Source organism: Tupaia chinensis, unplaced genomic scaffold, assembly GCF_000334495.1.
Source record: "Tupaia chinensis unplaced genomic scaffold, TupChi_1.0 Scaffold148234_1, whole genome shotgun sequence".
Taxonomy (NCBI): domain Eukaryota; kingdom Metazoa; phylum Chordata; class Mammalia; order Scandentia; family Tupaiidae; genus Tupaia; species Tupaia belangeri.
In genome coordinates, this window is record NW_006208084.1 from 4,046,111 (window position 1) to 4,062,205 (window position 16,095).

Sequence of the window (16,095 nt, forward strand, 5' to 3'; positions counted from 1 at the left end):
CAGCCCCCGCGTGACCCCCCCCCCCCCAGCAGTCCCCATTCATCCAGTAAAGCCAGTTTCTCCAGATCCACTAGCCCTGGGCCAGGCATCAGGCGTGAGCTGCCAAATGAGCCAGACGTGATCACTCTTGCAGGAGAATGAGGCAGTGGCATTCCTTCTCTGAGAAATGGCAGCGTGATCCTCCTTAGGCTCCCAGGAATGTTCCTCCCTTCTCCTGTCTCTTGCTATTGAATCTTCCAGGCTGCCGGCCCAAGGATTCCTTATGTTGGGACAGTATTTTGGTTCTCATCTGTGGTGTATAAGCCAATCAGTTTGACTTGTGCGACTAATAGCACTCAAAAGTATCAAACCATGCAACTGATTCATGTGCGTTATTACAAACAAAAAAGTAAATGAAAAGAATGTAGTGAACCTTTGTTAACCTTTTTGGCTGCCCAGAACCACTGATGATGTTATTATTCTTATGTCTGGAGTGTTTTCATATCACGAGTCTATGGTTTTCCAAGATAGAAATTTGCCTTCCCAGACCCTTGCTAGGGTGCAAGCATGTGATCTGGAAGACGTGCATGCGTGCGTGCATGCCCCAAATCCCGTGACAGGATGTGGGTGGTACATAGAGCTAAAGAGGGTGGTAACAGAGACATCCAGTTTTCAGGGGCAATGGTCCTGCTGGGGGTATCCAATGGCCAGTGCCAGTGATGTGAGGTCAGGGACCTGCCCAGTACTACTGGGCAGAGATCTCTGCTAGAACAGATCTGGGTACAGTCTGTGTAGTGGTCTAGGTTGTGTAACCTCTTAGCTTGATTCTCTGGCCTTAGTGACCACCAAAAGACTTCTTAAACTCTACTCGCCATATATAATAGGTTCAAACATGAGTTCACAACCACCAACTGTTTCAGGAAAGCTAATGGTGTGACTCATGGGACTACCATAAGCCAAACTTGGCTTCAGCAGAACACCCTCAGATATTTCTGCCAGTGGGAGTACTTGCAGCAGTTCACCCAGCCATCTGGGAGCTTTCTTCTACCTGGGTGACACTCAGGTGCAATGAGATGAGACCAATTTAAGTGGCTGTGGGAGCTGACCTGGTTTATGAACTCCAACATCTCTTGTAACGACTCCATAAAAGTTGCTTCCAAAGTCCCTTCAATGGACATGGCCAATTACAAGAGTCAATGATTTCCAGGAAGCCCCCAAATCTAGAACTTGGCCAAGTATTTCTAGCATTACTCAGTCAGATGTAATTTACCTCTCTGAGGTCTATCTGGCCATAAGCGATGTTGCTTAGAAACATAGTTGACATGGTAATTTTTATCAGGTTTCCAAGGGAACAAAGCTTAGAGAATTAACCCAAGATCAAATTCTCAAGCAGAAGGGGAGATCTGGTTAACCTTCTACTGACACTGGGCCTTCCAGAGGTTTTCTTTCTACTTTAAGTGGTCATAGTCATTTCAACATTTGCAGCTAAGCATGGTAGTGCTGTTTGCAGCAAGGATATCTCTGCTCACCTGCATTCTGATATACATTGCTTAGAAATACATTCCTAGAGTGCTAGCTAGTCATGCTGGGTGTTTTGTACAATCCTGGATATGTCCATGGGAATATGTTCAATTGTGAATCTCACGTGTCACCTATGTCACAGAAGAAAAGACATTAAGAAGTGATGTGTTGGGGTGGTCTTTGGTACAGTGAGTATCATGGAAGTCATATTTGGGTGCCTTCCCTTCTGATATTTTGTTTGCTTTATTCACTCTGTTTCTTCAAGTGTAAATTCTTCCATTTGCTAAGATGGTCTTGTTTCACATCATTAGTTTTCCTCAAACAGTTGGTGATTGGTGATTGTGAACTCATGTTTGTGGTTGAGATTCCCCTGGCAGGTAGCCTGGCAGATTCCCCGGAAAGATGGTACATCTATCTATACAGCCCGCTTGCAAAAGGAGCAAGAGCAGGAGCTGCCACTGCCTAATATAAATTCTGGTTTGTTTTAAGTGAAATTGAGGGATAGCAGATCTAGCTAACTGTCCAGTGTTTTAGTTTAGTTTATTTTATTTATTTATTTTTAAAGATTTTTCCTATAGGGCATGTGCGCTTGCCAAAGTGAGAAATCATCCGCCCAGGGAGGGCCACACTGCAATCCCTTCTCCTCCATTCTCCCTTTGGGATTTTGGGCATGCATACACATGCGCAGATTGTGAGTTTCAAGCTGCTGGGTCCAAGACTCAAACTGTGATCAGTGACATGGGAGTCCAGCACCTTAACCACTGCGCCTCCTGCTGGCCCCGTCTAATGTTCTTTTATTATTATTTTTTAAAAATGATAGAAAGCATGTCCCCACATATAAGAGAGAGAAACTACTCTTGTTAGGGTCTTGTCACATGGTAATTCTCTTTCTCCAGCCCTCCAGCTCCCCAGAATCTTGGGTGCCTGCATTCACATCTGCCATGTTTTCTAGGCTAACCAGGAATCCAAACCATGGTCATCATATGGTTTCCAGCACTGCAGGGTGCTTGCACTATCACCACTGCTGGGCTGTAACTGTCTAGTCCTCTGAGGGAAGCTTCTCATTGTTTCTTCCAGGCATTACCAGATACATGATAGAACAAAACACTCTCATTTATCCTACAATTTTTTTCATCTTGTGGTGACAAATTACTGAAATCATTTATGGCCAAAGACATCTAGGGGACACTGATATTTCCAGTAATGATGTAGGGGAGAAAAACTTCGTCCTAGACTTAAGATGATTCTATTTAAAAATAGTTACTTCAAGTGGTTCCCACCAACAAAATTAAGGAGTTTATATTGAGCATTACTCTTTGAAAAATAAATATCACCTTTTTTTGGGTTTTCTTTTTCTTTTTTTTTTTTTTTGAGAGGTTTTCGCTATGAGCGCATGCGCTTGCCAGACAGACAGAGATAGACATAGAGACAGAAAGCGAAAAAACACCCCCCAGGGGGGATGGTCACGCAGCAATCCCTTCTCCTCCATTCTCCTCTCGGGATCTTGGGCACGCACGCACACGTGCCCGGCGTGAGTTCTAAGCCACCTGGTCTAGGACACGAACCGTGGTCGACCACGTGGGAATCCAGAGACATAGCCATTACACTAACTGCTGGTTCCCTAAATATCACCTTTTTATAAATCTTAAAATTCATATCTGAGAGTATTTTTTGGTTATAAAAATATTTGAGGTACCTGAAGATTTCAGAAGCTCAAGAAATAGTAGTCAAAGTTCTGGAAAAGCTTAGAGTACAGACATTTCACACTGGCACGGAGTTTCTTCAACATCTCACAATGAAAAATAAAACTGTCCAAAGTAAACACAGCTACTCTAAAGCTGTGCCCGTGAAACAGTGAAATGGCGCATGTAGGCCTGCTTCCAAACGCGTCAGCCAAGAAAGGCTCTTTGACAAAAAGAGATGGTTTGAGGCATAAAACAATCCATAGTTCAGTTCACCAGTATTTCCCAGGCTGTTTTGTACGGACCAAAACAAACACCATCTAGCCTTGCTCTTCAAGAGCTCAGAGGTTGGTAGAAAAACCATACGATCATCGTGACTTCTTTTGACCTTGTTAGAATAGAGTCAAAAGTCAAGGACAAACTGTTTTGATTTGAGGAAAAAAGAGATAAAGAGAGAGAAAGAAAGAGAGAGAAGTAACTCCAAAACAGAGTCCTAAGCTCCACGGGAAGTTCTTGTTTGGAGGTTTAATACAGAGCCGGTGTAAACACCTGACTGAAAACACTTAGAGGCTCTTTCTCCTCTGAAGTCCTTCCATGTGTGTCTACAGAGCCTAAACACCAAAGTGTATTTACTCCACCAGGGAGCTGGAAGAAATAGCTATTCCTCTAGAAAGAATCACACACAATCTTCTGTAGCGGCGACGATAACAGTACTATAGAGGAAAAAATTCTATAATATCAGCTACTCTTTGGGGAGAGGTTCCCTTTGTGCCAGGCATGGTGCTGGTGTCTAAGCTGTAATATCTAATTCATTGCTTATACCAGTCCCATGAGGATGGGCCTTATTTTCATTTTACTGATGAAAGACAGAGGTTCAAAGAGGTGAAATAACTTGTTTAAGGTCTCAGCATGACAAGAAGCCGAGCTGGGATCCAAATCTAGAGGACTGTCTGACTTCTAAATCCATATGCTTTCCAGAGGACCAAAGTGAAGGAAACTCCAAACACGTTAAGTTCCATTTTGTGTTTTGTGCTGATGATTGGAAATTCAACCAAAGAAGGATGAGAAGAACAAGATAAATGGCTGCAATGAATTCTGGGATGTGTTCTTTGCTCTCCTCTGCAAATCATGCCTTTTAAACGCTTTTCACAGAAAGTTGGATTCTTTAGAAGGTCTTCTTAGACTCCCAGCTGCTCCAACTTCACTCTATATCTAGAATTTGATTCAAGAGGGGAAGATGGACTCTGTAACAGGAAGTGTAATGGAACCACGCAACTGTGTTAATGAGGCAGGGAAGATGTTATGTAATGAGATATATATTTCAGAAGGTTCAGTCTGATGACCATGAGGAGGATGGAGCCAGTCAGAGGATTTTAAGCCTCATGTTCAGGGAGGCCATCTAGAAATCAACTGTGGTTAAGTGAAGGAAGAAGTTAATGAAGTTGTGAACCATAGCAAACTGGAGTAGTTTGGTAAGAAAGGGACAGAGGAATGAGAGAGGTCACAGATGTAGCACTGACAGACTTGAAGACCAGCTGGATGTAGGAGGGATGAGGGAATTCTAGTTTTTTGACTAGGGTGATCAGGTCAAGGCTGGCTGGGGAGAGAGAAGAAGCAGGTTTTGGAAGAAAGATGGGAGTTAAGTTCTGAGGTGGTTGTGAGCACTCTAGATAGAAATGTCCCAATGGCAGTTGGGACAGATTTGTTCATTCTTTCATCCTATAAATATCTGTTGAGTTCTCTCTCTGCACCAGATGTTAAACTTAGCACTAGCTGTGAAGTGATGGCCTAAACAGATGAGTTCTCTGCCCTCACTAAGCTTATAGGCTCCTATGGTTTGAACGTGTTCTCTCTAAATTCATGTGCTGAAACTTGGTAATTATTGTGATGATATTAAGAGGGCAGAAATTTAATCCAATTATGACATTAAGAGGTGGAATCTGTAAGAGTTAATTAGGATTAGACAAGGTCATAAGGGGGGTCATCCCCATGATTGAATCCTGGTGGCTTTATAAGGTGACGGAAAGAGTCAGAAGTTGACATACGCTCTTGTCCTCTTGCCATGTGATGCCCTGTGTCATCTCAGGACTCTGCTGAGTCTCTACCAACATAAAGGTCCCCATTAGATGCAACCCCTTGATCATGGACTCCCAGAACTGTGAGCTGAACAAAACTTTGTTCTTTATAAATTACCCAGTCTGTGGTATTCAGTTATAGCAACAGAGAAATGGGCAAAACAGAGGAAGTACAGAAGTATACATACAATTACAAACTATGGTTGTGTCAGACAAAAAAGAATAAGGTGCTATGAGAAGCAGCAGCAGCCTGAGTGTGAGGTTGGAAGGTCAAGTGGGATGAGAAGGTTCTGGAGCTCAGAGGAGGCAGTGTCTGTCTGGAGATGAAGAGGGCAGCGGTCATCTGTGTAGAAGTGGGAGTTGGTGATCACGTCGGGGAGGTGAGTCAGAGGAATTGAACTGTACTACTGTGCAGGCTGTCAGGGTGGCAGCCAAGGAGCTGGGCATCTCAGAGGCTGAAGTCAATGGTTTCCACTCTCTCAACTCTCAGGATTCACACTCAGAGAGGGCAAAGTGTTGGTGACCCTGACTGAGATTGTTTTTTTTGCTCACCCAGAGATATATTATCAGCTCTCTGCTTTGCGCATGGTTGCACATGAAAATATGTACAAGGCACCCCCTGATGTGGCCTGGATAGTGGGAGACCTGAGTAATCCCTGGTTAAGTTAACTCCAGACTAGTTGAAATACAGATGCTAACTTGGAATTCTTTAAAAAAAGAAGCGACTTCTGTCTAGCTCATGTTCTACCCTCTTAACTGAAAGACAGGAGACACGATTTTATAAGGGAACCCAGTTAAGTCCAATTCACCTTAGGAGAGACCGAACATCCAGCTTTTCAAAACCACCTGGAACCAAGTAACAGAAGGAGACACTGTACTGAGCTCAAGTTGGAAGCTGATCAGCTACGTGCAGATAATATCTACAGCAATAACGAAAGCTAACATGTACGAGTACCTACTATGTGCTGCTGTGCAGGGTCCAGTCCATTTAATTTTCCAACAGCCCTTCGAAGGATTTACTCTTTATATCTCTATTTTGCAGATGAAAAAAACTGAGGCCCAGGGAGGTTAAGGCACTTTTCCAAGACCACTTAGCATTTTTTTTTCCTTCCTGTCATAGGGTGTGTGCATTCGCCAGAGAAAGACAAAGAGAAGGAAAGTAAGAAATCCCTCCCCCCGCCCCACCCCCGGGGATATGGTCAGGCTGCAATCCCTTTCCTTTCATTCTCCTCATGGGATTTTGGGCATACATGCATATGCTCCTGGCATGAGTTTCAAGTTATCCAGTCCAGGACTCGAATTGCAGTCGACCATGTGGGAGATCTTAACTGCCAGGCCACCTGCTGGCCCCAGCCACCTGGCTGTTAATTAGAAGGGTCTGGATTTGAATTCAGGAAGTCTAGATCACAGAGCCTGTGCTTCCTCTTTAAATACAGAGTTGTACTATGTCATGATCCTTCTGCTTCAGCCTCCCAAGTAGCTGGTACTACAGACATGCACTGCTGCTCCTGGCTTTTTAGGGTGGACCAGGAATTGAACTCAAGCCTCCCATGTGGCCTTAGCCTGTTGAGGAACCTTGTTAACTGGCACATGGTGCCATGGCTCGGCCAGAGCCTGCTCATTTAATCACTCTCTTTGATAAACAAGGATCATTCCTATAGTTCTTAGAATAAACACTGTATTCTGGAGAAGGGAGCCTGATCCATGAGCCGCTGTGGAGAGATGCGCTGTGAACCTGCTGCTAAAGGCAGAGGAGGGGCAGACAGGTCATCTCCTGCAACCTGTTCTAATGGTTGATTCTGACCCCCACTTCTGATAGGGTGATGGTGACCTCAGAGGATTCTGAGATGATCCATACAGAATGGAACTTCAGCTCTGTCCAGCCCTCCAGCTTTCAGAGAGGAGGCCTGAAGAAGTGGAGGGACAGCTGGGGACAGCAGAAGCCAGGCCCTCTCCCAGACTCTCCTTCCCTCTCAGACGGAACAGCCATGCCATCTCCCCAGGGCAGCCCACTGTCCTGCCCATGTAAGGCTCACCACTGGCTGAGCAGGTGCTTTAGGGGGAGCCTGAATGAAAGGGAGGGCAGCCAGGATGAAAGGGAGATGGGAATAACTCCCACCCAAGGAGGTGGCAACCCCCTGAGCTGCCTTCAGAAGGAAGCCATCCTGCATCACAGTGGACCTCACCCTCTGGAACTGACAGAACTACTCATCTGACCTGAGTTATTAAATTTATTTTTAAATGAGAGAGAGAGAGGGAGGAGAAGAGAAAGCGAGAGAGAGAGAGACAGAGAGAGACGGACAGAGACAGCACCCCCAACAGGATCTTGATGCTTTGTTCCACTCCCAGACGACAGCCAGCCCTGAATCAGGGGTATATGCTGGGCATACTGAGGGAGGTCTCCAGACTTGAACCAAGAACCTTCCAAGGTGAGACTGCCTTGAAGAGCATTGCATCTTACTACCACACCACACGACTGAATGACTCTCGCAGGTGTTTTTTTGACACGGTCTTGCCATCATGACCCTCTACTCCAGACCCCAGCTAGCTAGGATTACAGGTTTATGCTACCTTGCCAGTCTGATCAGATTGGACCAGGACCTGCCCAGGTCAGTTTCTGCAACTTGTTCTAATGGTTGTTTCTGAACCCGGGGCCTCTCATGTGGCCCCAGCCTTACACAGTGGGGCCCGACTGCTGTGCCACTGCAATTGGCCTGACCTGGGCTATTTTTATCCTGGACTGAACCAGCTCCATCTATGCAACCTCGTTCAAAGACTACATGGGATCCTAAGTCACTCCCAATCCCCAAGACACAAAGTTCCCATCCAGACTCCTTTAGCAAGTTCCTGGGAACAGGGCAGTCCTTATCCCCAGCATCCATCTGTGCCCTAATCCCTATAGCACCCTGGAGGCAGTGTGCACCCACCACAAGGCTGCACTGTACAGAAAGAAGCTCTTTTCTGATCATCCAAGAGTAGGTGGGTCTTACCTTTCCACTTGGAGGTTGACTTTGGAAGGCTCCACGTTGGGGTTCTCCCATTCCATTTGAGGGCAGTGCATGAAATAACAAAGGGTGTACAGGGCCTCAGGCTCCCAGTAGAGCGCCCCCTGCTTGTGGTGCAGGGGAGTGCCATTGCCGTGGTGCTTGGCATTGAGGGGCTGCAGGTGATGCATTGCGCGGGACACCAGGTCACCTGTGGACAGAAGGAAGAGTTCAGATCCTCCAGGCACCCAACAATTGCAGAGAAGCTGTACCTGAAGGGCTCTGCAAAGATGCTGATCCTTGGGGTCCCTCATTCAACCGTAGTGGCACCCTGGGACTTCCAGGTCACACATGAAGCAGAGAGAAAAGCATCATGCATTCACCATGAGATTGTCCAGGGCTGCTTACTCAGTCTTACTGTTTCAGGGACTGAGGCTGTTTTTTTTTTTTTTTTTTTTTTTCGCTATAGGGCGTGTACGCTCGCCAGACAGAGAGAGACATAGAGACAAAAAGCGAGAAATCACCCCCCAGGGGGATGGTCACGCCACAATCCCTTCTCCTCCATTCTCCTCTCGGGATCTTGGGCACGTACGCATACGCGCCTGGTGTGAGTTCCAAGCCACCGGGTCCAGGGCGCGAACCATGGTCAACTATGTGGGAATCCAGCAACATAGCCATTACGCTAACTGCTGGTTCCCAGGGACAGAGGCTGTCCGGCCTCAGTTCTCAGAGATCAGTTCGGCCCCACCTTTTGGAGTCCGGAGTTTTTAACAAAGCACAGGAAGCTCTTCATGTCCAGGTCCTGCTTATTGCCCTCCTCGCCTTGAGATGACCCCTCTGTCATATCCTATGCTGGGGCCAGCACTGCCTCACTTGCAGCCACAGGAATGGACAATACTCGCCCTTTGCTCTGGGCCTGAGCATATGCTATTACTTTATCCAGAACATTCTCTCCCTCCTCTTCTCCAGGCAAACTCCTGCTCATCCAGGTATCCACTTGTGTGAATCCCTCCAGGAAGCCACCCCTGTCCTGACTTGGTTACCACACTGTTATGAAGGTGCTATGTTGGGATGCCTCTCTCCTTGTCAGCCTTTCCTATTTTTTTTTTTTTCAGAGAGATTTTTGATATAGGGCACTTGTGCTCACTGGAGAGACAGAGAGAGATAAAGTGACAGAAAGCGAGAAATCAACCCCCAGAGGGGATGGCCACGCCACAATCCCTTCTCCATTCTCCTCTCCAGATTGTAGGCATACACACACACGCATCCAGTGTGAGGTTTAAGCCACTGGGTCCAGAACTCTAACTACAGTGTGAGAGTAGCTACATAGCCATTACACCAACTGCTGATCCCATCAGCTGGTCCCTTCAACCTTTCCTAATAATAGCAACTCATTCACACATGGAGGTTATTATGTGCCAGACACAATTCTAAGCACTTCAGTTCATATCTGTGAAGCACCTTTATAAACCCATTTCACAGATGAAAAAATGAAGGGATTAAAAGGTTTCATAACTCCTCAAGGTTACACAATTGTAAGTGGTAGAGTCAGGATTTGAACCCAGGTAGTCTGGCTTGAGAGTTCAAGCTCCTTGAGGAAAGAGGCTCTGTCATACTCTTCTCAGCACTAGCCAACCCTGGGGATGCGCTGGTCTTTCTCTTCTGCTTTCTCAGAGGAAATAAGACTTCTCCTTCTCACTCCAAGCTTGCGTACCCCAAGGTTGGTCATGAGGGGAGGATCTTACTGGGGAAGGCTTATGGACCTGGAAGCCCTAACTTTTCCCAGCTAAGATGATGCTCCCCAAACCTGGACCATTTGCATGGACCTCCATCAATATAGACCATTACTTAATTTAAAATGGATTTCATTTGTTTTATTAGAATACATCTATCTAGAAAGGAAACATTATGTTACTATCATAAAGGAAAAGAATCAGTACCATGATATAAAAAGCAAATTCAATGCAAAGAAAATGGTATAGTTTCTAGTTGAATACTGGGCTTTCTGTTGTCGTGAATAACAAGTTTAAGAATTAAATTTATTTTATTTCTTTTGTGTCATGCTGCCATTCAGCAACTCTCCACCTCCCCAGTCTTTCAGCCAGCAAGGACCACGGGGGCATGCACTTGGCGTATTTCAGGTCAACCCAGGATCCAAACCGCAGTCTTCCACGTGGTCTAGTTTTGCAGAGTGGTATATACACTACCACCTGCACCACCATGGTTAGGCCCACATAGAGCCTATCTTGAAATAATTAGGATCAAATTTAAAATAATCACCTTCTATTCAATGTTACTTAGTGCACTGGCCCTGTCCCACTCAAAATCACCTCATGCCCAGTGGTACACACTCTGAGAGACTCTTGCCTACACTACCTGGGATGGTTAATTCCAAGTGCCAACTTGGCTAGGCTGCCATGCTTGGTTGGTCAAATGTTAACCTGGTGCTGCTCTGAAGTGCTGTTTAGATGGTAGACAGCTTAACAGCAGGCTGAGTAACCAGACTCACTTCCGTAATGAAGGTGGGCCTCATCCAACCCAAAGCCTTAGAAGACTGAGGTTCCCAAAGAGGAAGGACAACCGGCTCTGCACTGGAGCACCTGCGCGACTCCCCAGCCTCACTCACTTTGGATTTACCAGCTCCACAATCGTGTGAGCTAATTCCTTAAAATAAATTTCTTTCTCATGCTCTTTCTTCACACACACACACACACACACACACCCTACTGGTTCTGTTTTCCCAGGGAACCTTGACTAACACAATATCTGACATTCTTAGTCCCTGGAGGGTAGATTGTGCCTCCCATTCCTCTTCTCTCATGGTCCAGCTGAAACCAGGCCTTCGGATCCCACCCATCCTCCACCATCCCGCTGTCATTGTACAACATGACACTTTCACCTGAAATCCAGACCTAGGTAAGTGAGGCAAAATGCGAGGCAGAGGTTCTTCCTCTGGGATCTTAAGACTCACTTATGCTCCTGTTTTGTATCTGAAGGATGGGTACTGACCACCAAGAAGAGTGTCCACCTCTGCAGGGGAAAGTCAACTATGGAAATGAAGTGCACAGAGCTCTTTTTCACGAAGGTGAGCGTAGTCTTAACGTATTTCTCAAGGGGCCAGCAGGTGGTGTGGTGGTGAAGGCACTGGACTCTCACACAGCGGACTTCGGTTCAAGTCTGAGACCTGGTGGTTTGCTTTCTCACTTTCCCTCTTTTCCTCTCTATCTCTTTCTGGTGAGTGCACATGTTCTATAATAATAATAATGATAAATAAAATTAAATAAGTAATTCATTAAAAAATTTTCTCAAGACAAAATTCCAAGCAGCCATTATTTATATGTCTTAGAAAAAGGAAACTTGTGTGTTATCTGAGCCCAAGGCCTCAACAGGTCAACCTGACTAGTACATAATCCACTGAGCTCAGCACCTGGGCTGGTGGCAAATGCAGGGGGTTGATCTAAGGGCAGCAGGGGTGTGACATTTAATTTTAGGTGTCCACTGGATTAAGGGACACATAGATAGCTGATAACACATCATTTTTGGCTATGCCTGTGAGGATGTTTCCAGAAAATAGTAGCATTTGCATCCAAGGGCTGAGTCAGGGAATCTGCCCTCACCCAGTGAGGGTGGGCACCCTCCAATAGGCCTGGATCGAACAGACCAGGCAGAGGAAAGGTGAATTCTGTCTCTCTAGAGCTGTGATTCCCTTCTTCTCCTGCCCTCTCACCTTTTGTCATGAAAGAGTGCCATTTTGGAAGCAGAAAGAATGGCCCACAAGACACAGAAACTGCCAGCACCTTAATCTTGGGCTTCCTGGCCTCCAGAACATGAGGAAGTAAGTTCCTGATCCTCATAAATTACCCAGTCTCAGGAACTCCCTTGCAGCTGCACAAATGTACTAATACAAGGATTGCTTCCCTCCACCTGTCTGCATTTTAATATGCCTAGTCCAGAATCTGTCCCTGCTCTCTCCATTTCTCACAGCTGGAAAATATATCTAAGAAAAAAAAATAGGGGAGGAAGTTGCAGAACATTGTATTTTATCACTGTCTGGCCCCAATGAGTAGGTCTTGACAGCACATCCATCTTACCAATGAAGAAAGCAAGCCAGAGTGTGGGCTGACACACAGTCACTGAGAGAAAGGGGTAGGCTGTGGGCCGCTGCCCTATGGCTCTGGAAGGCCTGTCCTTCACCACCACACATCCCTGCCCCGTGAGGATAAAGGTGGGGTCACTGGCAGCGACACTGCACAGTGAGTCCTCAGATGACAGCAGTCTGTAGGTACAGAGCTCTGCAGAGTAGCTCAGCACACCTTGCCCCGGTGTTTGCTGGGAACAGTGTTCTCAGTGGGCACAGGGTGGGAATTTCTGCACAAACCGTGGGGGGCAGGCAATGGCCAGAAGCTTAGAGCCTGTCCAGGACAGCCTTGGGGAGAACATCAGCTTCCTCAAGGGTGGCTGTGGCCATGAGTTCATGCAGGCTCATGAGAGGCCAAGGCTGAGGACATCCCCACGCTGAGCCACGGCAGGGCAGGGAAAGTGGAATCTACACGATACATATGATCTGGGAACTCTCAAGAACTGCTGGGTATCTTTTCTCTCTCTTTCTCTCTCTGTCCCTCTCTGGTCAAATTAAAATAAATTAATACAGTCAAATAAAATAATTCTTTTTAAAAAAGAGAAATCATCTTTAAAAACTGCTGAGTGCATTGGCCAAGGTGCTGGATTTCCTGTGAATTTGTGCCCAGCAGGTGAAGTCTAAAAAACTCTGAGGTTGGCGAGATCTGAGGAAGACTTGTCCTCTCTTGCCCCTGGGCAGGGGCAGCTTGAAGGACATGGATTCCTCAATATCTGACCTTTCTCAACTATGGCCTCTGGAAGAAGAGGGACAAAGAAACTGCTTAATGCTTGGCCAAAGAATCAAAAAATTCCTAGAGCTTGGAGTGGTCTCTGGGCTGTCTTAGCCTGTCCTCTGCAGAGATCTCATTGTAGCATCCAGCAAGGGGTAGCCATTTTTGTCACTATTACTATTATTACGTTGGCCATGGGACATGTGTGCTCGCTGGAAAGAGACAGAGAGACAGGGAAAGTGAGAAATCACCCCCAGGGGCATGGCTATGACACTATACCTTCTTCTCCACTTTGCTCTTGGGATTTGGGGCATGCATGCATGCAGACCTGGTGTGATCTTCAAGCTGCGGTTCCAGGACTTCAATCGCATCAGTCATGTGGGAATCTAGCACCTCAACCACCATGCCACCTACTGACCCATGTCACTACTATTATTTAACCACAGTAGCAGTTCCCATTCACTCACTGATCACCATCCTGGGCCGGGCACTGTGAACAGTACCTAACACACACTGCTTCTAGCACTCCCAGAGCTCTGTAAGGTATGGTAATACTTCCATTATACAGTGGCAGGCCTCGACTGGGCTGATATTGTCTCCTAGGGGAAACTGGCCAACAGTTTAATGTATTTTTGTTATCATGTCTATGGAGTGCTGTTGGCGAATCCTAGAGTGCTGCTAAACACCCTAAAATGTACAGGAGAGCCCCCATAATAAAGAATGTAGCCCAAAATGTTAACAATGCCAAAGATAGAAACCTGTTTTACAGCTAAGTCAATGGTTCTTGCTTAATTTTGGTTGCGTTTCACAGTTCACTGCTCAAAGTGACAGGGTTAGTAAGAGGCAGGTGGATTCCAACCCCAGGGTCAGTCTGATCACAATGCCTGTGCTTTTCTCTCTCTCTTTCTTTCTTTCTTTTCTTTTTATTTTTTAGAGAGATTTTTGATATAGGGCATATGTGCTCGCTAAGAAAGATAGAGACAGCGAGAAATCCCTCCCCAGGGGGGATGGCCACGCTGCAATCCCTTCTCCATTCTCCTCTGAGGATTTTGGGTATGCAATCACATGTGCTGGGGGTGAGTTTTCATCTGCTGTGTCTGGGACTTGAACCATGGTTGACTACATGGGAGTTCAGTGATGTAACCATTATGCGATCTATTGGTCTCATGCCTGTGCTCTTTACCCTTACTGTGATCTGAGTCCCTTTCAAAGGTGGCCCAACAGAGCCTTAGCCAGCTCTGAGTCCATCTTGAAGCAATTTAGCAATATGTTGCAAAGCTATTCACGAATGCTAACTCTGGATTCAGTAATTCCATTTCTGGGAATCCATCCCAGTGTTAGAATTCAAAGAGCAGCAAAATCTTCGCATATGAGGATTTGCACCCAAACCTGTTTATAGGATCTGAAATCTGACAAACAAATGTTCAAAAATAAAGAACATGGCTAAATAAATTCTTGGACAGCCACATGATAAAAATAATTAATGCAGTCATTAAAAACCTTTACATAGACTACAATATCACTAAAAAAATAATCCTCATGTTAAAAAATCAAGTAGAAAAAATAAATTCAAAATTGCATACAGTGTGATCAGAATTACATTATTAAATACGATGTACTAAGTGGATGGGGGTGGGGGGTTCAAAGTGTTGGCCAAGGATTATTCTTCCTGGTGATATGAAGGGCGACATTCTTGTCTAACTTTTCTGCAGCTTCTGACCTTTGAATTATGGCATGTGCTACTTGTATTATGCTTAATGAGGTTGAATTCACTTTCATACATGTTCCATCTGGGGTCACACTCTGGTTCCCTCTCAGTCTCTCTCTCAGGCAAGCATATGCACACTATGGCAAAAACCTAAACAAACAAAAACTCGAAAAAAGAAAAATCAAAGGAAAGTAGATTCAAGAATAAGGTCCATGTATGGGGTCCTTGCACCACCCCTTCACTTCCCCAAGGCTAGGGGGTGGGGTGGGGACTGTTTACATGGTTGGGCTAAACTAATTGTCTCACCATCTCCTTAGGGCACCATTCAGCTTGCCCTTCCCTTCCAGGTTCTCTGTTTCTGTTCTTGGTTTGTCACCTTGCATTGCCTTTGCCTGCATTCTTACAACTACTGAAGACCTCCAAGGCTGTGATCGAATGCTACTTCTTCCATGGAGCCCTCCAGAATATCCACAGGCAAGCCGTCCTTTTCCCTACCTAAGTGCCACACTTGCTAATAAAGCCTAAAATGGCACTTGCTTAATTTTTGTTGCATTTCACAGTTCATTGTCTACATATCTGCTTCCCCTACCAAGCCTCATGGGCAGAAACTACACCTCATTGATCGTATTGTTCTGGGGGGAGGGAAGAGGCAGGGTAGCATGGGAGTTAGGAACAGTTTGGACTCTATCTGCCTGAGTCTGAGCCTCCAACCTACCACTAACTAGACATGTGACCTTAGGTCAGTTATGAACTTGGGATGATTATGGCCTAGGGAATGTGTTGAACGAATTAAATGAGTAATACATATCGAGTACTTAACCTTAGTTTCTTCATCAGTAAAATGGTTAGAATAATACTAACTACTACACAGTATCAAGTGAGGATATATATATAAAGCACTTAGAACATGGTCTGGGACATTGTAAGTACTTAATAATTATTCAACACTATTCTTCTTTGTATCATCATCACCCCCACCACCACGAACATCATCATCTCCATCATCATCACCATCATCACCCTCACCACCATGAGCATCATCATCTCCATCATCATCACCATCATTATCACCCGCTCCACCATGAACATCATCTCCATCATCATCACTCTCACCATGAACATCATCATCTCCATCATCATCACCCTCACCACCATGACATCATCATCTCCATCATCATCACCATCATCATCACCCTCACCACCATGAACATCATCATCTCCATCATCATCACCATCATTATCACCCTCACCACCATGAACATCATCATCTCCATCATCATCACCCTCACCACCCTA

At 45.6% G+C, this 16,095-nt stretch overlaps 1 protein-coding gene across 1 annotated transcript in view; it reads right to left on the minus strand.

The window, feature by feature from the left end:
* Positions 1–7,901: 7,901 nt before the first annotated feature.
* LOC102475118 (ankyrin repeat and BTB/POZ domain-containing protein BTBD11) overlaps positions 7,902–16,095 on the minus strand; it is a 225,990-nt gene continuing 217,796 nt past the window's right edge. The window contains exon 3 of the mRNA XM_027769013.1: positions 7,902–8,452. Coding sequence (XP_027624814.1) covers positions 8,244–8,452 — 209 coding nt within the window. The 3' untranslated portion in view covers positions 7,902–8,243. The remainder of the gene's footprint in view (positions 8,453–16,095) is intronic.